We start from the raw sequence: 27,983 nt of genomic DNA on the forward strand, positions 1-27,983 counted from the left end.
AAACTTTTCACTCAAACTTGTCAGTCATCGCTTAAGTTCTTCGTGTGGAACACAATGTTCATGCATGAAAGAAATGTGGGACAGTTTCACTTCTTACAAGTGACACATTTAGAAGCTACGCTTTTCACGATGTACCGCGCATTCACAGCGTATTGGATTGAAGCCAGTAACATGCGGCGTACTGCGAGAGTGAAGTGAATAGAGAAATTTTCCCAGCGAGTATTGGCGGTGGATCCAAACGAAGATAAGGGCGGTCGACCGTCAGCGAGTTGGCGCGCCGCCAACATCCACCCGTGCCGCACTCCCCAACCCTCCATTTAACAAATTACATAACGCAGTAAAAACGCTACATTAGATACGTCACGTTGATAGTTCATGCGATAGTTTATCGCCCGCAAGCTTATTAACTTACTCTAATACCTACTTAAGCTGTGATAGCCTAGTGGTTAGGACGTGCGCCTTCTAATCGGAGGTCGGGGTTCGATCCCGGGAACGCATCTCTAACTTTTCGGAGTTATGTGCGTTTTAATTTATTACATATCACTTGCTTTAACGGTGAAGGAAAACATCGTGAGAAAACCTGCATGCCTGAGAGTTATCCATAATGTTCTCAAAGGTGTGTGAAGTCTACTAATCCGCATTATATGGCCAGCGTGGTAGACTATGGCCCTTCTCACTCTGAGAGGAGACCCGTGCTCTATAGTAAGCCGGCGATGGGTTGATCATGATAATGATGAATACCTACTTTATCTTGAATACATACGACTAAAAGTACTGAGAAAAACGGAAAAAATACTGAGTTCTTAAATATGTATATGTGATACATATTAGTGATACATACAGATTTTTTTCCTCTTTTATTAATTGACCCCCACTCCCACTCGAGTCGATACAATAGCAAAAATTATTTTTTTGCAAACTCCTACTTTTTGGATGTAACATCTGTCAGATCAATTTTGTTCGTACCTTAGATGAATGATTGTTCGTACAAAATGTAGCCTATGTCACCCGGACCATAACAACGAATCAATTGATACCTCATTTATTAAAATCGGCCCAGTACTTTAGCCGCTATAGTGGAACACACAAATACAAATTTACATAGGTACGTACATAGACCGCCAAAATCATAATCCTTCCTTCCTTTTGGCTTTGCCATAGTCGGGTAATAAGCTAAGCTGATTGCTTGCTCCCATGGTTATATTCTAACCAAGCGGTAACTAACCTGTGGTGTAGTAAAGCTAATGATAGGAGTAAGAAGGAAGTGGACAATAATAAGTAGTTCAGCGCTTAGATTTCCGTCCGCCGCTAACCTTCCAAATGAATAGGTAGGTACAGATCGAGGCGGACTATTTTTGTTAGTATGGGTAAAAGATTTAAGATTATCAGCCACGGTTCAGTTTTATTTCGTTTGTGTAGATGAAGGTAATTTCACCGCTCACGCACATTCAATACACTTGGACGAGCGATGGGCGCGGCGTGGTCCGCAGAATACAGATTGCGTACAAGTTTCCCCGCTTGTTACAAACTGCAGGTCAATACGTTCGTTGGAAGCGAAACGTAACAAGCTATTTTATTTCATTTCATAAATACTTTGCGAGTAGTATACATGTAAGTATTCCTCACTGCTGAGAGTAGTGATCTTTTTCCATTAATCACAATGGTAGGAATTTTCTTGAGATAATAATGCGATGGTTTCTCAGATCCTTCCGCATACAACTCTACTAAGAGAACGAGTACCTCTTTAAGTTATTATATCAGATATTAGTGCTAATAATGCAGCTCTTTGCTGTCCGTAACGTGCGAGCATCATAATGTTCATTGGTTTGAATGAAACCAGTGAGTTGTAACCGCACCATTCCATTCGTTCAGTATGTTACAAGTATGATACTTACCTGTTCATAAGTATAGTTTTTAGCTATCTACTATTGAGCATAGACCTTGATTCATTGCGATTTATTTGTATGATGATTTGATATGTATCCTTTATCGAAGTCGGTAAAATACCTTTAGAATCGCGATTTCGTGGTAAGTAGATATGCTTTTAATGTACCTATGCCTAATGGTTGAGACCTCGGGCTGGTATTCAGGTGAACTTTTCAGATGTGCGTTTTAAGAATTTAAATAGGTAGGCAGGGTATCTCTCGATTTAATGATGAAGGAAAACATCGTCAGGAAACCTGCATGGAGTTCTCCATAATGTTCTCAAATGTGTGTGAATTTGTGAAATCTGCCAATCTGCGCTTGATCAGGATGGTAGACTACTGTCTAAACCCTTGTCATTCCGAGAGCCATTCTCAGTAGTGGGCCGACGGTGAGTTGACGTGAAGGATGTGTCGTGCCCTTGCTGTCGCGTAGTCGGACATTAAAATAAATCGCTTTAGCGCTTTTTAGGGTTCCGCACCTCAAAAGAAAAAAAAGGCCCCTTATAGGATCACTTCGTTGTCTGTAGGTCTGTCTGTCCGTCTGTCGTGTCTGTCAAGGAAACCTATAAGGGTACTTCCCGTTGACCTAGAATCATGAAGTTTGGCAGGTAGGTAGGTTTTATAGCACAAGTAAAGGAATAAATCCAAAAACCGTGAATTTATGGTTAGAGTAAGTTCTCTAAATATGGACTAGTCACATATAATATGGACCATAGTAATATTTTGCTCGATGACGCTGCTATCAAAGCGAAGTTAGCTAAAATAGATGCCCTTATCTCGCGACATCTCGTCAGTGAATTGTAGCGTAGCTACGTGTGTGTTCCTAGAATAATTCCAACATCAATGTGTGTGTTCGTGTCGGCGGCAACCATTTTAAGAGTTTAGAGCTATGTGATGTACTTTTTCGGTAAGTTTTGTAAGATTATTACTGCTATAATTACAATCATGATAATTTGACTGTCCACATTCTGAAAACATTATTGTGTTACTAATTATTCGTCAATGAATTCGTAGCTGTATCTCATAACATTATTTTTGTACGAATTTATAACCTTGAAAATGCATCATTTTGTAATATGGACCCATCAAGGGGTTGAAAATGGACTAGTGGTCCATATTATGATCCTGGTTCATATTTTAAGCCTTGATTATTTTTTGTTTTAGGTTATGGTAATAGTGGCTATTCAAGAGGGCAAAATGGAATATTTCAAAGCATCAAAAACCTATATAATATTAAGACCATCTTTACTATAACTATTTCAGATTGATTCATACTATTATGATTAATTATTATTACATTTTATTAATTATTGTCAACAAAAATAATAAGTAAGGAGTTGGCGAACAAAACGGTATAATGGCACTAAATAAAATTTTACAGGAGGAGCAATAAATCAATGAAAGCTCATGAAAATTTACTGTAATCATGCAGTTTTGCTTGGAAATGAGTTCAGATTGGTATTTAGTGAGCGAAAAATTACCGGAATTAAAAAATATATTTTGATCACAAGTGCAGTTACACCGTTTTCTTCGCCAGCTCCTATTTTACTTATTGTTCTCTAATAAATAATATGCTCCGTATTGGACACCCTAAGTCCGTATTAAAAACCTAGTAGTCCATATTGAGCTACCTATTTTTGAATGTGTAAATTTGTAATATTTTATAAAAAACATATGTTTGTTAGAAGTTTTGTTTCTGTAGGACATTTCAAATATATGTTATAATTATATAATAGTTTCTTGACGGATTTAAATTAAAAAGAGTGATTTAGTTTCAATATCTTGCGATTTATATAAGTAAACCCATAAGGTAGTTCATATTTAGAGAACTTACTCTACATCACAAAAAAATTAAAATGTGTTCATGAAAAAATTAGTATTGTTAACTTTAAAAGTAAGATTGCTATTCTAAATGGGGTATCACATGAAAGGGCTTTCTTTACCTGTACATTCTAAAGCAGATTTTTATTTATTTTGCACCATAGTATAATAGTTTTTGATTTATCGTACAAAATGTCGAAAAAATACGACTGTAGTGCGGAACCCTGGGTGCGCGAGTCTAACTCGCACTTGTTTCTAATTGATACTTATCTGAAAGTCTTGAACAGTTAGTTCACTGAAGCGAAAGCGGAAAGGGTAGGTACCTTCTTTCAATTAATAATGATTTAGCTGTTTCTGCGTTATATTTTACAGCGAGGCAATTTATTTTTTCCATTGGAAAATGAAGACTTGCTTTAATGTTTTAATAAGTTCTCAAAGAATATTTCAAACGAGCTCGTGGGTGTGATTTCACTCGTCATTTTAGTTATCATACCTACACTGTGATAGCTGACTAGCTTAGGTACGGTAAGCTAGTATTTAGCTATATATATCATAGTTATGTTTAGTCAAGTTACCCTACGTTATATTTACGCGAAGTTTGTACTATTGAAATTTTTCAATCCAGAATTGAAAGATTTTACAGGCTGTAATCCATATTAATATTGTAAGTAAATGCCAAAGTTTATCCGGATTCTGGCTGAATACCTTTTGATGTCCTATCGGTTTAACAATTTTGACGTTTGGTACAGAGATAGCTTGCATCCCGAAGAAGGGCATACGCGTAAGATTCTTATCAACCATGCAATAAAGATTCTAATAAATAATACATTTGATTATACCTATTTAAACCACGTCAAGTTTAATTTATTACCTTCACAAGCCAGCTTTACGATAAATGTCTTGTCAAATCTAAGACAAAGATTTATCTTCGCATTCCGCTGCTTAACCCACGAAAGTTTTGGAAATTCGCTAACATCTAAACAATTTCGAACAAAGTTTCAAATAAGTTTCAAATCACTCAACCGCAGCCAATAGTCTTGGGGATTCTGTCATATTAAAGAAATCGTTGATATTACAGACATGTAGTTGAATTAAGTAAAGATACAAGCGGGGGTGCGATAGCGGTGTGGGGAGGTGCGGATCCCGCCCGCCCTCAGTGCCACGGAGGCTGCGGGCTGTGGACGCCGCCCGCCCTGCGCCGTTATAACGTTAAACAAAACATTCCTACATCACTGTATTTTTCTCAAATATATTTACACTTTTTTATTAAGTACAACAAATATTTTTCCTTTGCTTGATAAAGGAGTGTGTAAAATTAGCTAAAGAGCTCTTCATTAGATACGAGTAAGAAAAATATTTATATAAGTATATTATAATAAAATTCATTACGTATCCTTCACGATTTTGCACAAGCTTGACGTAAGTTTAAACATTTATTTCATTTATAACAACGATCTGTATCATTACAATAACTTGTGATTATAATAGATCTTTATAAATTGGTAAAATGAGTTTTGATCAAGTAAGGTGTTTTAGAATTAGGATATTTAGGTGATAAACTACGTAATAATTATTTAAAAATATTTTATTTGTACACTTACTGATGTAGGTGTATTGTGTTATAGTGAAGAGTGTGGATCAAATAAGTGAATAAGTCTTTAATGAGAAATCAATTAATATTAAACTAAGTAAATTTAATTATTCAAAGATTAGGTAAAATTAGTTTTATATACTTACGTTTTTATTATTCTGTTTTGATATTGGATACCTACAGAAAATCAAAAGTCAAAACCGAAAAATGTTACTTATACTTACCTATTCTGTAAGATTCATTAATTAATTTAAACCCTCTCAGAAAAAAATTACACAATTTTGAAAACTGAGAGGGTTTAAATTTAAAAACTCTCATACTTTAATTGAAATTATTATGCAGGTACGTCGCGTACGTACCCATCCCTAATAAATACATTAATTATAGGTAAGTCCCTCTGTTGAAATACGAAATGGTAGAAAATGGTTTTCATTCAATTTATGCCACATACAAAGCTTTCAGCTTCCACTTGATAATTCAAAGTTCTACGTCATGAAATATGCGCATTTTAAGTGAAAATTAGTAAAGTCAGTTTACAACAAGCAATACTTCCATTTGAAGAGGGTCACCACTTACAGAGAGCTCTACAATTTTCCAATTATAGATGTTTTCCCTGAGAAGTGAGCACTCTTGCTATATCTATACTATACATACCTACGATAAAAGCTCTCGGGTCACCTTTTTAGAACTCCGGACAAGTGGGTTTCAATACGATCGAATGTTTCAAGAGTTCTTGCGGAAAGCGTATTGTTTGTTAATGTAGATACCTACCTATATCAAAGTTACAATACAAATAATATCAACATACTCAGATCCATACGTTTTGTTATTTAATTATATTTAAAACTAGCTGACCCGCCCCGGCTTCGCTCGGGCGTAGTATTTCGGACTGGGAGTGTCATCGTGAAGCCGTTGCTTGATACCTAAAATATCAATTCACTATCAGAAATTCTAAAATCCTCACGATTTAGGACTTTAGTACTTTGCAGCATCAGGATTGAGGAGTTAGGATCCGAAGTTCAATGATGTAGCCTATGCTTGGTACCTAAATTAATTTTGCATCATCCGCAGTTACTGAAACATTATAGTTTAGGAGTGCTGTACCCTACATCATCAGGGTTGAGGAGTTGGGACTTGAAGTCTGAGAATAAAGTCGTTGCTTGGTACCTACAATATGAATTCACTATGAACACTTCCTGAATCTTGATAACTCAGGCGGGCAGTAACCCTGCAGCATCAGGATTAAGGAGTTGAATCCAGAATTTTTTATGTGACCACCACGAAAACTTTTTTTGTTGATTTAAAAAAAAATTGCAAATCGGTCCAGAAACCTCGAAAAAATCGATGTAGAAAAAAGAACCACCTCCTTTTTGACAGTCGGTTAAAAACCGATGACCTTGAAATATTTACGGAACAATCTTTAAAATATCCCCTTTCTAACAAAAAAAGAATGAATGAAATCGGACTACGCGTTAATGAATACACAACAACAACTCAGTATACATTTTAACTTTCATCCCCTCTCCTACGGGAACCATGCTGAATTTCGGGATAAAAAGTATCCTATATTCTTCCTCATAGTATGACCTCAAATCGTACCAAGTTTCATTGGAATCCATTCAGTAGTTTCAGCGTGATGCGCGGCCGTGATACAGACAGACTGACAGACAGACAGACAGATAGACAGACAGTCAGACAGACAAAAATGAAAAAAATTACAGTTTTGGGTTCAGTATCGATTATAGAGTGCCCTCGAAAAAAAAAATTTTTCAAAATATCTTCAATGTACAGAATTTGACCTGTTACAGTTTTATTATAAGTATTGATTGTGTTTCACAAATTATGTTTTGGATATATTTACAAAATAATCTAATTTAGAATTGTATTCATATGAAAGTCACTTATCTAATAAGTATACTAAATCACACGACCATAATATATCATCATATATCATCGTCTTCAATATAGTTATAACTAGAAAATAATACTTAACTACATTGCGAAAAAATCTATTCCAAATCATAATACCTACTATGTAATTAATATTTGACCAATATTTTGGTTGTTTTGGCAGGGAAGGCTGTCTACAATATTGTTGAATCAGTGCCAAATAAACCAAGGACATTAGTAAATGGTACAAAATGGCAATAATAGCGCATAACTATTTAAAACCTACAAACAAAATTTGTAAAATCTACACCGTGCCAACAGTTATATTAGTGTTATTATTTATTGGAGTGTGTTCCTGCGATGTGACTTTAAATTCCACGGCTGAACTTAAAGGCGTATCTAGTTCGCCAGCGCCTGCAACTACAGAGTTTATCCACTCAACGAAGTCTAGCGTAACACCGTCAACGGTTACAGTGCCTCTGAGTACTGGAGCTCCTATAACAAAGGAGAGCGTTAAAACAACTAAGTCATACTTTAGTACAGAGCGCTCGACTACTCGCAAAGCAAAAACTCAAGTAAAGGCGAGTACAAAAGGTTTGCCGAAATATGCAAGAAGGCGGAAGCCAAATTCTACTTCTAGTACAACCGGTGCGGTACATTCGTCAACGCGCTTACAAGATCGCCTGGGAGCCATAGACTGTGAGCTGCCAGTTCTACCAAGGGAGTCTCGATTATGGCGCGGAAACGAGACCCATGAACTTAATTTACCTGTAAAGGTAAGTTTTTTGATAAAATGTTTTACTAAAAAAAAGATTCCGACGAATTGAGAACCTTCTCCTTTTTTTGAAGTCGGTTAAAAATGAATCGAGAATCATAAACATTAGTAAGTTGAGGGCATATTATTATGATTAACTTGCCACCACATAATTATTACTACCGAAAATTTAATCTAAATTACTCTGAATAAATCATAGCTTACCTACTTACTCAAAGATAGTAAATGAATTCCAAAATGTCGACCGTTTTAAATTCATTATTATCCTACTACTACTACCTATTACTACCTCCAAAAAAAAATTGTCTTACCAGAAATAGATTAATAGTTAATTTGATAAATTTTAGAAATTCTTGCTAAATAATTTTACGGATAAGAATAACAATCCATGTACTACTTAGGGTATAAATGCGAAAGTCTGTCAATTTGTCTGCTAGCTTTTCACGGCCTATCCGTTTAACCAATTTTGACGGAATTTGGATTTAGTATTTCGATGGAATATGATATAGAATTTGCATCCTGGGCAAGGACAGGTTTCTTTTTATCCTGAAAATTCAAAGAGTTCCCACCGGATTTTTAAAGACATGCCACAAGGATGAAGTTGCGTAGGTTATAGGGTCTACTTGCTACTGAGATACACTTAACCACTAAACCCTTAAAACCCCGGAAAATCAAAGAGTTTCCATGGGATTTTTAAAAACCTAAATCTACGCGGCTGAAGTCGCAGGCAACTCTAGAATAACAATAATAAGCACTTAGATAATATTATTTTGCAGAGGATACATTACATACTCGTACATAACACAACATTTTCAACTATAACTTTAATCGTGACGGCGCAGGCCGCAGCGAGGTCAAATACATAAACCATAAATCGTCATAGGGCAAAAGGAAAAGAGAAAAAGTTTTCTGCTTCAGCAGTCCAACTCTGTTCATTACTTTTATAAAAGGAAAATGTCTGGTAGGAACGTCTCATACAGAATACTCAGTGGCATTTTCCAGATTGAGGGCACGCGTGGACTTTATCTTTATCTATCTAGTATCTATCTTTTCAACCCCTACCCCTACCTATATGAAATAGTTAATCCTATCGCAGAACAGTATCTTATTTTCTTCTAAATATTAATAAGTAAAAGGAAAAGCTGACTGACTGGCTGGTCGATCTATCAACGCACAGCTCAAACTACTTTACGTATCGGGCTGAAAGGCATGCAGATTGCAGATAGCTATTATGAAGTGGACATCCGCTAAGAAAGGATTTTTGAAAATTCGATCCCTAAGGAGGTAATGTAGGGGGTTTGGAATTTGTGTAGCCCGCGCGGGCATAAGTCATGAAATATAGTCATGATATAGTTTATCGCTATCTGTGCTCTATTTAGGTATATCGGCTAACCGGTTTTTTATATCGGTAGACAATAAACAAATTTTATGTGCCTACCTTTACGCTTACAAATAATAGAGAGAGAGAGCCAGCGCGTGCCAGACCATCGTTATTTTATAAAAGCTGATAGTTTCTCTGCGTATATTCCCCAACACTGGAGGAAGGTTTGTTTGGATCATGGTGGCTTTGGGAGATAACGGGTAATGTAATAAATCTTATGTCAAAGTATAAAGTCTAATTGGTAGGGTTCCGTACCTCAAAAAGAAAAACGGAACCTTTATAGGATCACTTTGTTGACTGTTTGTCTGTCTGTCGGTCTGTCAAGAAACCTACAGGGTACTTCCCGTTGACCTAGAATCATGAAATTGGGCAGGTAGGTACACCTTATAGCTGACATTTGGGAAAAAATCTGAAAACCGTGAATTTAGGGTTAGATCACACAAAAAAATTAAATTGTGGTCATGAACTTATAATTAGTATTTTCAACTTTCGAAGTGAGATAACTAGGTATATCTAGTGGGGTATTATATGAAAGGTCTTCACCTGTACATTCTAAAACAGATTTTTATTTATTTATTTTAGGTAGGTAGGTATTATAGCAGACATTAGGGAGAAAATCTGAAAACCGTGAATTTGTGGTTACATCGCACAAAAAATTGTGGTCATGAACTAAAAATTAGTATTTTCAATTTTCGATGTAAGATAACTATATCAAGTGGGGTATCATATGAAAGGGCCTTCACCTGTGCATTCTAAACCAGATTTTTATTTATTTTTATGCATCATAGTTTTTGAGTTATCGTGCAAAATGTCGAAAAAAATACGACTGTGGAAAATATGGAACCCTCGTTGCGCGAGCCTGACTCGCACTTGGCCTGTTTTTTTAATTTTCTTCGGAATAATATTAGAAATCACATCATGCATTGCCAGACTTAGTGTCGTGGCAACCCTCTGCCAGACAACCTTGAACTATTAAAGTTTAAGGCGAGTCACCGAGGCTAAGCGGAAAAAACTGGTTTGCTAGATCAAATGTTTTAGGTATTTACTATTAAATAATGGCCTTGCTAAAAATATATAATATACCTAAAGACATTGTCTAAAAAATGTGCTACTTTGATACACAATAGGAAGTACTTCAATCGATCAAATAAAATCTTGAAATAAGCCGAAATAAAAGTCTAAAACGAATTATTTAATACTTAAATTTCTGACTTGGCAAATAATTTTTATATGGAAATATTTGTCTTTGAGTACTACAGAGAACCTGCTAAATTTTGGTTTTCAACAGAACTTCTATAATTTATTAAATTCAAATTTAACGTTTGAAACACAGAATTTGAACGTTGCCAAGCGGTTTACTTCAAAGCCGCGCTGCCCGCCTCGGTGACTCGCCTTAAGGTTGTCTGGCAGGGGCTTGCCATGCCAGAGCAACTTTCAGCTTTTAAAAAATAACGAAAATCTGGCACGCGCTTGCTCTTAGTCCATAGCATTGCTAATAGTTACCTACTTTAGACGTCATACTTACTTAATCCATACTGTAAGTATAATATGTAAGTAATATACCTACTTATATATAATATTATAAATGCGAAAGTGTTAGCAATTTTATACCGTAAAACAAAAGCAAAACAATATTGAACTTTGACATTCCACCTGTTATAAAACTGGAATAAACAATCTAATATTGCACCGCCCGCCCACGCCTTCATTAATTTAACGGTTGATTTATTATAGAGGGGATCTACTTATTAAACCGACATTACTAAGTTTATTGATATATTAATAGGTAGGTATATTGGATATCTCTGCCTTATTAAAATGATACCTACTTTGACCGTTTATTAGTATTAGGATATAGGTATAGTCCGCGACAGGTGAAGATGCCAATCAGGGTATGAAGCGGGTGGGGGGGGCACCCCGAACACCCATACGTCACCCGTGCTCGCCCGCACCGAGATACCACGGCGGTTGTGCGGGTGTGCGCGGCGTTCCCTCATCCATTGCCATCTAGACTTGTCGCGTACTATACACCCGGGGACACGAGATCAAAGACTAGTAGTGTGTTAAGTATAGTGCATTCAATATAAACTGGCGTGTTTCCACTTGAGACCGTCATTTGCAGTAGGATTAAGTCGTGGCGGGTGAATTCAAAAGTATCAACACTGGTTGGTTTGCAACAAAATATATGTATAAGGTTGAACCGGCTCCTTTAAAAATGAATGTTTGTTTTATCACCCCTATTGTTTACGTGGCATGTCAAATGTAATCCTATAGGTATTGCTAATGACGGTCTCAAGTGGAAACACGCCAGTTAATATTGAATGCACTATATTTGAAAGATATTTGTAATGTTTTGTGTTTAATGTTTATGCTATGGTATTTGTTCAACTTTATAATAATAAAATTAATGTGTGACATCTTTGTGGTTTGGATGTCGGAGGAGTGTGCGGGCACGTTTCGACGAGGGGGCGAGGAGGAGTGCCCTCCGGTCATCGTGTCATGGGAGGGGGCTGCTGACATTCAGAGCGGAGATATCCTTATCGTGCGCATCGCAGACTCTTCCCCGCTAGACACCTTTGTTCGCGTCGACTCTACCAACCAAACTATCGACACGAACACTTCACACGCCGACGAGGACAGGTGGGTTTGTATGGAAATTGATTAGCTAGCACTAATGAGCCTAATAAGACTAGCATTTTAATTTGCTGAGCCTGTTTCTTTTCTACACTAATATTATAAAGAGGAAAACTTTGTTTGTTTGTTTGTTTGTTTGTTTGTTTGTTTGTTTGTTTGTTTGTTTGTTTGTTTGTTTGCTTGTTTGTTTGTTTGTTTGTACTGAATAGGCTCAAAAACTACTGGACCGATTTTAAAAATTCTTTCACCATTCGAAAGCTACATTATCCACGAGTAACATAGGCTATATTTTATTTTGGAAAAAAATAGGGTTCCGTAAGATATTTGGGTTTTTCGGACACAAGGTGTAAAAAATCAACCAGAAAAGTTACTTATTTTGCGTACGCTGCCTAAACTATAAAAGATAGAACCATAAAATGTTCTAATTAATTGTAGATCTTATAAATATCTACAAAAAAGTCCGCGACACACTATACCCATCTATGTCGAGTGAGGCACAGCAACCATTTTTTTATTTAAAAATCTTGAATTTTTTTTGGACTACATTTAAACGCGTTTATTTTACTCATGCTATTAATCCTTATCAAAATAAATGATTTCATCACTAAGAACAGTTTATGGAGATAATATTTGGTCTTTGAATGATTAAAATTGGACGTTTGGTTTTGAAGTTATGGCGAAATTAAAATATTACGATTTCTGCTGCACGGCCCGTTGTCTACACTAATATTATAAAGAGGAAAACTTTGTTTGTTTGTTTGTTTGTTTGTTTGTTTGTTTGTTTGTTTGTTTGTTTGTACTGAATAGGCTCAAAAACTACTGGACCGATTTTAAAAATTCTTTCACCATTCGAAAGCTACATTATCCACGAGTAACATAGGCTATATTTTATTTTGGAAAAAAATAGGGTTCCGTAAGATATTTGGGTTTTTCGGACACAAGGTGTAAAAAATCAACCAGAAAAGTTACTTATTTTGCGTACGCTGCCTAAACTATAAAAGATAGAACCATAAAATGTTCTAATTAATTGTAGATCACACTATAATATTATAAAGAGGAAAACTTTGTTTGTTTGTTTGTTTGTTTGTTTGTTTGTTTGTTTGTACTGAATAGGCTCAAAAACTACTGGACCGATTTTAAAAATTCTTTCACCATTCGAAAGCTACATTATCCACGAGTAACATAGGCTATATTTTATTTTGGAAAAAAATAGGGTTCCGTAAGATATTTGGGTTTTTCGGACACAAGGTGTAAAAAATCAACCAGAAAAGTTACTTATTTTGCGTACGCTGCCTAAACTATAAAAGATAGAACCATAAAATGTTCTAATTAATTGTAGATCTTATAAATATCTACAAAAAAGTCCGCGACACACTATACCCATCTATGTCGAGTGAGGCACAGCAACCATTTTTTTATTTAAAAATCTTGAATTTTTTTTGGACTACATTTAAACGCGTTTATTTTACTCATGCTATTAATCCTTATCAAAATAAATGATTTCATCACTAAGAACAGTTTATGGAGATAATATTTGGTCTTTGAATGATTAAAATTGGACGTTTGGTTTTGAAGTTATGGCGAAATTAAAATATTACGATTTCTGCTGCACGGCCCGTTGTATTATATAAAGAGGTAATGTCGTTAAGTTTGTTTGTAGGGGGTAATCTTTAGAACTACTGAACCGATTTTAAAAATTCTTTCACCAGTAGAAAGCTACATTATTCCTGAGTGACATAGGCTATACGGGATCTTTAAAAACCTAAATCTACGCGGGCGAAGCCGCGGGGATCAGCTAGTATTATATAAAGAGGTAATGTCGTTAAGTTTGTTTGTAGGGGGTAATCTTTAGAACTACTGAACCGATTTTAAAAATTCTTTCACCAGTAGAAAGCTACATTATTCCTGAGTGACATAGGCTATACGGGATCTTTAAAAACCTAAATCTACGCGGGCGAAGCCGCGGGGATCAGCTAGTTATTTATAAACCGCAAACTCACAATTTCAACGATCGGAGGTTCTAGGGTGAATTTTTAATATGTGCCTTGCTTTATTATTCAAATTAACTCAAAGTGTAGTAGGTACATTACATTTATAATTCAATAATCTACATTTTCAATGGCTCCTGTCAATAGCTCTTTAATGCTGCGGTTCATTAGATAGTTGTTTTTGAAGGGGCTATTTTCAGGTCGCACCATACAATTCCCCAACCGGCCGTGTACCAAGTGACCCGGCAAGGGCACGAGCACTGCGATGTTTCAGATGGCATGTTGCTTGATATTACACCATTAGACGAGAACGGATCAAAGATATTTACGCTCTATGACAAGGACCTGACTGAAGGCGTTAATTTGTTGATAGGTATGTCTTTGATTCTTTTTGTAACCTAATCTACTTTCGCTACGTAATAATAAAGTAAAGTCCATGTAATACCTAGGTAACTACACAACATAAGATGGGTCATTCCAAACGAAAACTAGTGTCTACCTACGTTAAACTTCAAATCTTAGGTTTTTTATTAAGTACGTAATTGAGTTACACTCCAATACAGGCTAAAATTTTTGTAAGTAGTAGCTATTACTGCTAGTTTGCAACTACATGGAAAACTGGCGCTTGAAAGTTTCGTTAATGTGTTAATCCAACAGGTAATCAATTCCAGGCTTGCATCAGAAACTTCGTTAAAGCGTACCTGAAAGAGCAGCGCGAAACTCATTCTCTACTTTAAGTATAAACATTTTTTATGACATTCAGGCGTGCCCTTTCAAGCCCGCTAAAGTTTAGCTACGTTGCGTGAGAACAGAAGCTTACGTAAGCCCTTACCGGAAGTCTATAAAAAGGAACAACACCACTGTGACAGAGCAGCAGGAAAAATAACATTTAGCCCTGACATGCAATGAATGTCTCATTGTCTTTCGTAGAAAATGTAAATTTGCCATTTAATGTGTTCATTTCCATTCGACGATACTGTGTCATTACGAAGTTATTAATGAGTAGGCTGTGGCATAAATTATGTCTGACTCCCTAGTCGGTTTATTTTAGGTTAAACTATTGTGGTATAGTGGTAATATTTTTTAATTTATAGTTGTATCCGAGAATTGGGGGTCACAATGCGTCCGGCTGAAGGTAACAGTAAAGTCAGACAACTGTGGCGACTCCCAAGACTGTACAGGAAAAGGGGTCTGTTACACAAATGTTACTATGGTACGTTAATACCTACATTCTTCTTATTTATTTAGTTTTTATATCATAGAGTAGATAGATAGGTACATAAGTATTCTTTCTAGTCCATATTTCCTGTTAAGCTTTCAGATAGTTTCATGAATTTTCCAATTTTGGCTAAGTAGGTGTTTGTCCAAGAATGTTTAACGAGATTTTTCGCCAAAAATTAATAGCCGTGGCAATTAATATTTATTAATTTTATTACGACTTTTTACTCCATTTAAATTACTAAGTATTACCTATTCATTTTTGGCTTTTGAATGATGAAAAAGCATTTTAAGCAATACTTATTTGCTCAGTTGTTTACTCTTACTTTCTCAGAGTAAGGTTTTAGTGGACATTTCAAATGCCAATAAATTACCGTAACCGTAGGTAGCGTAGGTAATCTTCAATTGAAAGTACCTACGTAATTTGTCAATATATAGTCGGGATAGATTTATAGTGGTTTGCTTGTAGGAAGGTTACGAGTGCCAGTGTTGCCGGGGGTACGTCGGGCCACACTGCGAGGACAGGGACGCTTGCAATCCATCACCTTGCTTGAACAATGGCATATGTGTCGACCTGTCGCAACCTCTCAACGGTGCTAACTACCACTGTCTATGTCCATACGGTACGTATTCCGTTAACCTCGTTTTTATGCTAGCGGATAGTCAAAATCAATGTCAAAGTCAAATCAAAAATTAGATCTATTCAAAAAATAGATAGGTACCATCCACATCTACTTAATTGAACAATTGAAAATTTTACGCAATACGGATAAATACGTAATTTAATTCACTTACAATTTGTTACATTTAACTCATTTTTTTTTCGACTTAATGAAAAGTGAACATTTTACACCACACTCTTAGACCAAAGCACTAGATAAAAACTAAGACTGGTGTTTGTAATTTGCAGCCCAAATAGACCGTAGTCTGTGCTAGGGCTGACAAAGATCATCGATCATTTTATACGTGTTCAGCTATTTCTTTTACAAAATTGACTAAATATCAATTTACCTACAAAAGCCGATTACCTACGCTAAAAAATAACATTTTGTGCTTAATTAAGCTTCAATATTATGACGTAATCGGGAACTCTAAGAAGTACGTATGTGAAAATCGTTATTGCGTAACCTTACACTCGCTCACTCGACGAACGTGTATTACGTGGTACCGTGTATGGTATAATGAATATCTCTGTAGCCGCATTAAACGTTGATTAATGATGCTAGTTCATCCCGAAACTCAATACAACAAGGCTTATACAATGGACTAAGAGCCAGCGCGTGACAGACCTTCGTTAATTTATACAAGCTGAAAGTTGCTCTCTCTCTATAAGTATGAACATGGTATGCCGTATGGCTTTAATATAACAATTGTTTGTAGACATACTTAATATGAGAGTGTAGGATACTTTAATTTGCAAGATAAACAAGTAGCTTCCCCCTGAAATGCGTAAGAGGCGTACTATACGCGGCCCATACGAACTGACAATGAAATCATGATACGAGTGAAAACCCTAACCCCAGAGTCTAAGGTTGCCTGACCACTGAAGCTAGGTAGCGGAGCGGAGCGAGAAAGAAATGCGGAGGGGATTTGTGGACTGTATCTGTCCAATAGACGTGGAGCTAAGTAGTGGACGGAGCGAGAAAGTAATGCGGAACGGAGTTGCGGACTGTGTTTTTCCATACGCGGAGCTATAGTTGCGAGCACGCGACGAGTCATTTTGAGCAACGTGCGGCGGGCAATTAGTTCCCTGCTCCGCCCACTCCGCTTCCCCGCTCTGCCTCACTGCTATGTTTGTCATCTGCGCGGCCCGCTCCGCGTTAAAATGTATGATTTTTTAAACTAGTCCGCAAATCCTTGTCTGCTGAAGCGGAGCGGGAGTTTATGCAATTCTATTGGTTAATATTTGCACAGCTCCGCTCCGCTCTTCTTCGCACCAGTGGACAGGCAGCCTAAAAAGTCATGTTGCTTACACGTTTCACCGTAAAGATATCTGCAATTTGTTTATCTTTTAACCAAACTAAAGTAGTTACATATAGGTAAGTACCTATGTGTGGTACTGTAAGGCAAATCATTTTTGTGAAATCCATGGGTTGAACAAAAATCGAAGTATCTAGATACAATTTTCTACAAAATGGTAAACTTTACAGCATTGCTCGCGTCGCAGGCTTTCAAAGTTATTATAAGCGGATCAATGAGGGATATTTAACAATACCTACCTCATTAATGTAACAAGCAGAAAGCTTTATAAAAACTTTCCTTTGTGTTTATTTTACATCAACTGAATGCTGAAAATATAATTTCACAATTGACTTGTATAAGATTTCCCTTTACTTGATTTTAAGTGTACCTACTTATCTACTTGTCTTGCTGATTGTTATTAAATTGAATGTTTTTAAAACATGTGAATACTCAAACATAAAGACAAAGTCAGATAAATATAAAGGCTATGTTGAATAAAGAATAAAGCAACCACACACCGTCACACACGACACATCAACCTGAAAAAAAAACCCGGCCAAGTGCGAATGAGGCTCGCGCAATGAGGGTTCCGTACTACAGTCGTATTTTTTCGACATTTTGCACGATAATTCAAAAACTATGATGCATAAAAATAAATAAAAATCTGTTTTAGAATGTACAGGTGAAGACCTTTCATATGATACCCCACTTGATATAGTCACTCACTTCGAAAGTTGAAAATACTAATTATTAGTTCATGACCACAATTTAATTTTTTTTGTGTGATCTAACCCTAAATTCACGGTTTTCAGATTTTTCCCCAAATGTCTCAGCTATAAGATCTACCTACCTGCCAAATTCATGATTCTAGGTCAACGGGAAGTACCCTGTAGGTTTCTTGACAGACAGACAGACAACAAAGTGATGCTATAAGGGTTCCGTTTTTCCTTTTGAAGTACGGAACCCTAAAAGTAGGTACTTATACGAATATGTTGTACCACGTTGTGTCTATGTCCAGTCAAATAAGTATTGCTTAATTTTGTAGGTTTCACTGGAAGGAAATGTGAAAAAGACCCCTGTTATTCTGAACCATGTATCAATGGGGGTTCCTGTATGAGCATGGCAATGAATGGTTCCACAACTTTTCATTGCGCTTGCGTCGATGGGTGGACGGGTTCGCACTGTGAGCTCGCGGCCACCGGCGGCGCCTGCGCTGACAAGACCTGCGTGAAGGGAATTTGCGTTGAGCAAACGGATAATGAGGTGGACGGACAGAAGTACCTCTGCTTTTGTGAGCCAGGTGAGTTTTGTCTCATAATCCGTATCCATACATGTTAAATGTAAAAGTGGGCGAAAGGTATACAGGGATATCTTGCATCCTGGGTTCGGACATTGGCATAGGCTACTTTTTGTTACGGAAAACGCGGACGAAGTCATCGGCATCAACTAAGATAAACTATATATCTTAACTACTACTATCTATCTTAGTTAAAAACCTATAGATAAATCCAACTAAGAACTAAAATAAATATCTACAGAAAATAGTGAAGACTGGCTTCTTAAATAGGATAAAAGACAATTTTCCGCTCTATTTTGACGGTATCTGTACCGTATATAGCGAATACTAAATTTATACGCTGAATTTAACCGAAACGGCACGACAAAGGATAAGGAAAATCCCCGGGGAATTAAATGTAACAAGGTTGTATGCCTATATACTTAAGCAAGTATATGTAGTATGTGCCACCTAGAAGGGATCTCATTTGGATTACAAATGTAATTATCGATATACGGATTACGAGACTAGGTACATACCTACTAGAAATAAAATGTTAAATAGAATAAATAATAGAATAGAAAAGGCCCTTTATTGTTAAGAAATTGTTCTTTTGTTTTGTCGTGAGTAACTTAGCCAATTTCATTATCTTTTGAAGTAAACATACGCGCAGTACAGTGTTATCAGCGTAGTACCTATCATTTAAGCTATTAGGTGACAATGATAATTGGGTTCGATCTAAGAAGGGGTGAATTAATTTTGAATTTATTCTCCTTCATAAAATGTATAGGTATAACGTGTTTCAAAATAAATGTTAAGTGTAATAATGCAAAAAATTGTCATCGAGGTGTTTAGCCACAAAACAAATAAATATCTACTACTCTACTACAGGCCGTAGACAGATAATTCTATGCTATATGCTGAAAGTTATTTAAAATGTTTGAAATACCTAGGTAAATCATAACTAATATTATATACTAGTTAATTATGTTCTTTAGGACGTGTCTAGACTTACAATATAAACTAGTTTAGCGTCCGTAGCCATTACCACTGCAGAGCACAGTAAGACGGGATGAGAGAACATTCTCGTAAGATCGCATGTTCATTTTCCTTCATTTACATTCATATAGCGCGGGCAGGACGACATGGAATAAAGTTCACCCATTAATTCTCTCGACATGCTACCAAATCCCTAAAATATATAATTCTCCGAAATTGGGGTTGATTTTTGGAAAATAAAACCTTAAAGTTTGGCTTTATTATCTTCATACGCGACAATGTTTTTTCATTCTTAGATACCTACCTAGTAGGAGGTAAATAAACTTGGGAGGTTTAATCAACAAAGTTGTTTTTCCGTCGTCGTAGTGAAAGAATGAATAGGTACACGCAAACAGTCTCTGGGGCCAAATTGGCAAAAGTAACCCCTAATATAGTTACAATATCCCAGAATTGCTGTTGCTAAAGGGTCTACAGCAGGGAGAAGCTTTAGAAGAAACTTCTGCTTTAAATACGATAGGATTGATTTATAGTTTCATAAATTTTAAAAAACAAATTCTTCGCTGAAGACGTATCTCTACCTATCTATCACTATAATTTTATACTTACCTACTTATTATTTTTATGAGTCGACTTACTGATGCCCGCGACTTCGTACGCGTGGATTTAGGTTTTTTAAAATCCCGTGGGATCACTCTCCAGGTTTTTAACTATACCCATGCAAAAAATCACGTCGTACCGTTGTTGCTCTGTTGCGAAGTGATTGAAGGACAAACCAACAAACCAACAAACCAATAAGCCAACAAACCAACAAATAAACACACTTTCACATTTATAATATGGGTACTGATACTCACAAGGTTGCAATAGAAATTGCAATAAAACATCCAAAAGAGCCGTTCAATATCGAAGGTTCAATATTCTGTTCAATCCCGATAATCGATAAAGCGTTTTTGGCCTACTGCCATTTTTAAGCTGCATACGTTGGATGATGTTTATATATCTTTTGTTATAAGAACCAGCAGGTCTTACTAGAGCGTGAAAGTAGGTTTGTCTACTTACTGCGTTGCAAACATTGTATACGGGCTGAGCGACTTATTGTTTTGAGTAACTATATAGGTACAGTGTTGTGTAGAACTAGAAACACATTAGGGATAGTGCAATACATCTCTTTTGTGTTACCAAGTACTTAGGTAGGTATCTACTACTTTTTTACCTACGTAGTACGTATGAACCTACATAATAAACAAGATTTCTTTACCTTTTAGCTAGAACATTTTTCACTGTAATACCTACACAGTGAAATATATAATAAAAAATACCACAATGACAGTAATATATCTTCATGAGAATAACCGCAAAATGAACAACGTAGCGATGTTATACCTACTCCGCATGAAAATATAGTCGTATAAAATATAAAAATACATTTGGAGGATGACAGTCGTAGGAAAATACTACGATCTCATTTATAACTGGGCTTTTAGCTTCCCTTTTTCCGCTTCAGCTTTGCAATTCTATCATAATGTGTTTACACAGAGAGCCTTTATGTGGGGAATTTATTACGGCAAGCTTTATATCGCGTCTCATGGGTTACATTTGGGGTTACGTACCTACACTTCTCCATTGTGTACGCTATCTAGAGAAGAAAATTGCATCGACATTTAATGTGTGCTTTACTTGAAGTATCATAAAATTACATTCTCCAGTGTAAAAACATTTATATTTATATCTTACCTACGTAGAAATTATATTGTACCTAAGTAAGTAGAATTCGTGAAGTGCATTTGTAAAATACTATTATACTCTCTACTATCTCTAATTCTAAAATAATACTTCTATAAGTAAAAATATCTACTTTAAAATAAACATAGTACCTACTTATACTTTTTCGGATAGCAAAAAGTCTCACAAATTGATAAAGCTTTTATATATGTATAGAATAGAAAAAAAGTAGTGTGAGTAATATTTACAGCAAATTACGTCGGTAAAACTTTAAATTGTAATTGAAAAAGCGGAGGTGTAGCGAGTGTAATTTTTTAAATATTGCCAATCGAGGGCGAGATGGCAATTTAGGATATGAGGTGGGGGGACGCGACGCCCCGCACACCCGCACGTCATTCGCCCTATCCCGCAGCGCACCGGGTTAGCGCGAGGGTTGTGCGGATGTGCGAGGCGTCTCCACCCCGATTGCCTTAGGTAAAGTTGACCAACTTCTGTTGTCCCGATTTTTCTTTTGATACGATGAAATGACCCTTAGGTACATAAAATTGAGTCGATCGGTGTTAAAAAAACAAATCACGCTTGACGAAAAATTTACTATATTAAAATTGTTTTCATAAAAAAAGAGCTGAAGTTTCCTAAGTCAGTTTCCCTGTATAAGTACCTCCTATTTATAGTTTTGGATTTCCCCATACTGTCCCAGTTAAAAAAAAACACACTGAATAATATCAATACATTAAGTGAATGGGTCTGATTGTCTAAAACATCCGTATTTTCCATGTCATTTATTGATTATCATATGAAATTTTCAGGTTACACTGGTGACCGCTGTGAGCTAGAATATAATGAGTGTGAATCGTCACCATGTGCGAACGGCGGCACCTGTACCGACCGCGTTAATGCCTTTGACTGCGCTTGCGGGCGTGGTTATACGGGAAACACTTGTCAGTCGAAGGTACGGTTTTGTCTACTTACTTTAACTACGTATGTAGGGTAATTATAATATAACGCTTAAAATTTAACTCTTCACGCGCCAACTTTATCTCAAATTTCATGTCGAACATGAAAGTACGATTTTAGTCCTTATTCCAAAAGTGATCCGTAATTTTGATATGACGGTTGACCAATAGAGTTAACATTTTTACGCGTGAGGCGTCATTTAGTACGGAAATAACGTGAAAATTACCTAATTTTATAGATTTTCAGATATCAATTTTTATATTTATAAATAGCTAAGTACCTATACACTGTGTATATAATTGGGTTCCGAAGTTGATTTTAATTATTATTTTACTCGTATAATTGGATTGAATTTGATATTGTATTTTATGAATATGTTTTTTCCTATAAAAACCCTAATAAAGTAGGTACTGAAATACCTTCTGGACTAAAAACTTAAATGTCCTTTTTATAGGTGGATCTCTGCAAGCCTAACCCTTGCCCGGAGCATCGTTACTGCTTGGACCATGGCAATAGCTACACTTGTGAATGCCCCAGCGGCTTAGTAGGCGAGGAATGCAACAGTGCCGCTACTGTAAACAGTTTGAAACATTTACCTCGTCGATATCACATTAATAAATAAGACACACTTATTCTGTCTCTATGTACTTATCCATTATTATCATTATGACTTATTTATTTGTATTGAACAGGTCGAGAACGTTGCGTTCTTAGAATGTTGTAGATTCTATTTTTAAAACAATAAAATTTTGTTATTGCACATAAATCCATACGAATATTATATACGCGAAACTGCATCTAAGATCTATCGCCTGCTAGCTTTTCAAGGCCCACCCGCTTAATCAATACAAAGAAAGCTTGCATCTCAAGGATAGACATAAGCTACTTTTTGGTTCGGAAAATCAAAAGGATTCCACAGGATCTTTAACAAAATCTAAATCCACCTGGACGAAGTTTCCACAGGATTATTAAAAACCTAGATCCATGCGGATGAAGTCGCGGACATTATCTAGTAGGTATATAAGTACTTATTGAAAACGGTTAAATAATCTAAATCAAATATAATTTTACTAAAAAAAACGTGGTAGGAAAAGTTGAAATGAAACGATTGAGTGAAAAATGTAATTAAGTAAAGGTCAGTTGAATAATTTCTGGTTGAAGTCACTAATACGTGAATAATATTTAATTAACGCACCTAAAAACTTCAAACGAACGCCTTGTAAATACCTTTTTGTAGATATTTACTACCTAATTGCTTGAAAATTTTAATTATGTTCCGGGAAAATGCAAATTGCGTCAGTTAGCAACGTCATACGAACATTAAGTTTAGTAATCTACTTATTTATGTACGTACATACTCATATATCCATACTTACCAACTACATCCATACTAATATTATAAATGCGAAAGTGTGTCTGTCTGTCTAGCTGCTAGCTTTTCACGACCCACCCGCTTGACTAATTTTGATGAAATTTTATTTTACAGAGATAGCTTGCATCCCGGGGACACGCAAAGGATACTTATTGTAACGGAAATTCAAAGAGTTCCCTAGCGATTTAAAAAAAAATTAAATCCACGCAGACGAAGTCGCAGGCATCATCTAGTTTTATAAAAGGAAAACTAACTGACTGACATATTAACGTAACAGCTCAACACTGGGTCAAGAAACTTGTGATTTTTCATTGTAGGATTTCTACATAACGTAGACCTCCGCTACGAAAATAATTTCAGAAGTACTGGAAGTTGTTGACAAAAATGGAAAAGCAATTTTATGGTTGACTATACTTCTCTACTTTCTCCACTGTCTTACAATGTCCAATCATTCATTGGACCTTATTTAATCGTGCTGTGTAATACCTACAGGTTTGCGACAACAACCCTTGCGCCCATGGTGGCACTTGCTGGAGCGGCGTCGACTCCTTCTACTGCTCGTGCAGACCCGGCTACACAGGGAGGATTTGTGAGGGTTCGTTATAGGTTTCTACTTTAATAGTTTAAACTAAATTAGTTCTTTAAACATCAATGAAAATTGGAATAGCGTCAAATAGCTAAGAGCTACGAGTTACTTAGAATGCCTAAACTGTTTTTAAGTAAACTTGTCACCTCATTATTACCTAATTAGGTAGGCAACTGTGATTTAATTGTAGGTAATAATAATAATTTGCGGTAATATTGTATTTTCTTTCTCTCTCACTGTCATATTCCTAATTGCTGAGGGTTGTGACCCTTTTCTATCAATCACATAATGGAAGGAGTTGACTTGGGATAGGTAATAAATAATACAGCGGCTTTCCAAATCTTTCCGCATACAACTCGACTAAGAGAAAGTTTTACATTTATTATCAGATGTTACTGAATAACCGAGACCGACGGATTGACGTGCTCTCACGGAGTCATGGAGGAAACGAGAAGGACATATTTGGACCTCCAAAGTCGGTCATCCATCTAGTTACCGACTTGGGTGAATGTTGGTACCGCACGGTGACTTGTCCCTCTCTTTCTGACAGAGGAATATCTTTCTTACAGAGGACTTTATACTTGAATCAGTGGTGGATGGCGAGAGTGAGTCTAGCGCGGAGTCCCGGGGAGGTGGCACTGTTCGCGAGATGCGTCTGCCCCTCGGCCTCTACCACGACCGCCTGCATAACGTTTACATTGCTGCGGGGACCCTCGGTGCAGCTATTGCAATCGTCGGAGTTGTAGTAAGATTAAATTACCATCGTTAAATTAAAGAGCTTCCGACTCCGAGTTTGAAGTCAAACACGGAGCTTGAGCCAAGCATTTTGACCGTTTACACTGTTTGCTTGTTGCTTGGGTCAAGCATTTACGTGCTTGACGGTGAGTGATGCAATTTTATATTTTTGCTTGACGCGACGAATTTCGGACAGTGTTCGAGATATGAGAAAAGTGCCGTTTCAAGCTCGCATTAAGCTGCTTGCAAAATAATACTACGTGCTTGACATCAAGCTGCTTGATCTTCTCGGAAACCCTTAAGACGTGTCGCGTTGCTTTAAGGTAGGTAACATGCCGCAGCTGACGCGACAATATTAAACCCCATTCTGTAAAACGAAACACTATGAAAATGTAAGGCGCCGCTTCCGAGCTTCCTATTTCAGCCGCGTACGGCCTACGCCATACATTTACAGTCATGTATTTAAAAGTCCATCATTCGCTTCACTCGGCTTCGACCTACGGAAGTCTACCGAGAGGAGGCGCGTGGCCAACTCACACTAGTTTCCAGTTTTGAAAAAACTAATTCCCAAATTATATGTAACTAGCTAATGCCCGCGACTTCGTCCTCATGGATTTACGTTTTTCCAAAATCCCGCGGGAACTTTTTGATTTTCCGGGATAAAAAGTAGCCTAGGTATGTGTTAATTCAGTAATAATAATCTATCTCCATTACAAATTTCAGCCAAACCCGTCCAGTAGTTTTTGCGTGATTGAGTAACAAACATCCAAAAATCCACACTTTCACATTTATAAAATTACTAGGATTAGGATTAGCATGAGGACTAACTGACGCCCACGACTTCACGTGGATTTAGGTTTTAAAAATCCCGTGCCAACTCATTGATTTTCCCGGATATAAAGTAGCCTACGTCACTCACCAGGTTTTTACTCCATGCATTTTTACATCCATGCAAAAATCACGACGATCCATTGCTCCGTTGTGGCGTGATTGAAGGACAAACCAACAAACAAACAGACTTTCGCATTTATTATAATCTAATTATTATGGGTAGTGATGCAACTTACATAGTACTTACTTGTAAATGTAATAATAATAATACGTTGCAAAACAACAAAACACCTAAGTAATTTGTACCTTAACATAATATTTTAGATACCGTAGTTTATATTAGTGAACTTAGTCTAGTAAACCGAGCGTCAATTTCCAGTTACAATTATTGCGATCATGTACACACGACACAGGACTACCTAGTGTGGGTACCATTAGAAATTGTTTAAATTTGACAAAACTGTTTTGTTAAAAAAATATTTTTTAATTTATTTTATTTCAACAGGTGACCGCATGCCATTGCAGAGTAAACAAAACGTATTCCCGCCTTCTGTCGCGACTGTCGCGTGTAACCGAGCCGGGGCCTCCTCACCACTGGCTGCAAGACAAGCGCGCGTCCCCGGCGCCGTTCCAGCCCCCTGCGGCTCTCGACACCACCGACATGTACTATACCCTCGACTTCAGCGACAGCCAGAGCTCCCCCCTCATACAATAGCCATCACTCACGAACTGCTCCGATGGGGAACGGTTCAAAATAAAAATATAGGTTTCCCCAACTCATAACTCATCGCTGCGGCGCGGGCGGGATAAATTTCACACTTTACATTCACATTTCATATTATTTATATTCCATTGCAAGCATGCGTCTCTCCACCTCATATTTTTAACCCCCATCGCAAAAACAGGGGTGTTATCTTGTTGTTTTTAATATCGAGATACTTATACGAAACTTTGATTTTGCAATTGGAATTTATTCTACTCTCGAGCTTGACATAATTTATTATTGCCTTTCAAATTATTATTATGATAAGGCCATGTAGCGGTCAAAAGGTTCGATGACCTCATTGCTTTTATGTTTTCATAATATATATGTGGGTATACCTAGTAATATGTTGCCTATACTGGGTCTTAAAATCAATAGCAGCTATTTTATAACAATAATATTATAAAATGTGAGCTTTTATATGTTTTTCTATGATGGATGTATATTAGGTACTTATACTTTATTATTTTAGTCATTCTTAGCGAGATTAGTCACTTATAGCAATGAAAAGTGTCTAAGAGATATCTATATAAATAAAATACCTAAGTACCTAAATTAAATTCGTTGGTGTGATTATTAAATATTTAGATTTGATAGATTTTAATGGATTTACTAATCCATCAAATATTGATGTGTTGTCATGTTTATTATTTTCAATAAGTAGTTGTTGTTCGGTTGAAAAGAAGAATCTTTGCTACAAAATGTAGGTAGAATGATAATTTGCCATGATTATGTGTAAAAAAAATTCTATTTTATTTATTTCAGTTGTGGATATTTGCCAAAGCCAGTCGAAAATAAACAACAGTTATTTAAATAACGGTTCGCATCACTATCCGAAAATACTCCACAATGAATAATTAGATATTATTATCAACAAGTGAGTAAGGTTAGCAAGTTTAAACCAAATTTTAATTTTTTTTTTTTTTTTTTTTTTTTTTAATTTATTGCGGTGGTTTAGATGATATTTTCGATTTGTAATTTTTATGTTCTAGAATAAGTTTGGTATTTTTGTTTTTTGTATTAAAAATTATTATTATTGTCAAATAAATAATACTTCACTAATAAATTTTAAAATTGCTCCTTCAATGCAAAAAAATATTGCTCACATAGATCTTAGGTACATACCTATTACAATTTTGGTTTTAGTGATACGATTTGGTCGTGTTACCAATTAGTTATCATGGAACGCTTAAGGGAAAGAGAGCTTGCAAGACAAAATGACTGACCTTCAAGGTAGATGCATCTATTTCCCTTTTATCTACTGTTTTTCTCTAATAAATACTCTAATAACTCTTGATATTAGAACTTTTTAGATCCTTAAGAAATAAATGCTCAGTCGTAGGGAAGATAGTTACTATTTTTCTTGAAATAATTATTCTAACTTGTCTCTATGCTTTCGTAAAATAATGCTTTTGATGTACATATGCGGTTAAAATTATTGTTGTAAATTATAAGATAGGTATATGTACAATAAAGTTATAATTCAAATTACAGTTGGTTTTAATTTTCTTTCAATTCATCACCATCATCTTAACCCATCGCCCGGCCCATTACTGA

At 36.2% G+C, this 27,983-nt stretch overlaps 1 protein-coding gene across 5 annotated transcripts; it reads left to right on the forward strand.

The window, feature by feature from the left end:
* The first annotated feature begins 4,890 nt into the window (after positions 1 to 4,890).
* LOC117991381 (delta and Notch-like epidermal growth factor-related receptor) lies at positions 4,891 to 27,914 on the forward strand. 5 transcript variants are annotated; one of them, XM_069503905.1, is made up of 13 exons: positions 4,891 to 5,090; positions 7,412 to 8,002; positions 11,814 to 12,023; positions 14,206 to 14,378; positions 15,100 to 15,218; positions 15,693 to 15,846; positions 18,231 to 18,485; positions 21,992 to 22,134; positions 22,594 to 22,713; positions 24,004 to 24,106; positions 24,667 to 24,842; positions 26,169 to 26,326; positions 27,192 to 27,914. In XM_069503905.1, the coding sequence occupies exons 2-13, from the start codon at positions 7,479 to 7,481 to the stop codon at positions 27,241 to 27,243; spliced, it is 2,187 nt and encodes a 728-aa protein (XP_069360006.1). In that variant the 5' UTR covers positions 4,891 to 5,090; positions 7,412 to 7,478; the 3' UTR covers positions 27,244 to 27,914. The 5 variants fall into 5 exon arrangements, with proteins under 5 accessions (XP_069360006.1, XP_069360009.1, XP_069360002.1 ...); XM_069503908.1 differs by having other exon boundaries at positions 7,412 to 8,003; positions 11,824 to 12,023; positions 26,169 to 27,914; XM_069503901.1 differs by having other exon boundaries at positions 4,892 to 5,165; positions 26,169 to 27,914.
* Positions 27,915 to 27,983: the final 69 nt, after the last annotated feature.

The sequence above is a fragment of the Maniola hyperantus genome, chromosome 2, assembly GCF_902806685.2.
Source record: "Maniola hyperantus chromosome 2, iAphHyp1.2, whole genome shotgun sequence".
NCBI classification, from domain to species: domain Eukaryota; kingdom Metazoa; phylum Arthropoda; class Insecta; order Lepidoptera; family Nymphalidae; genus Maniola; species Maniola hyperantus.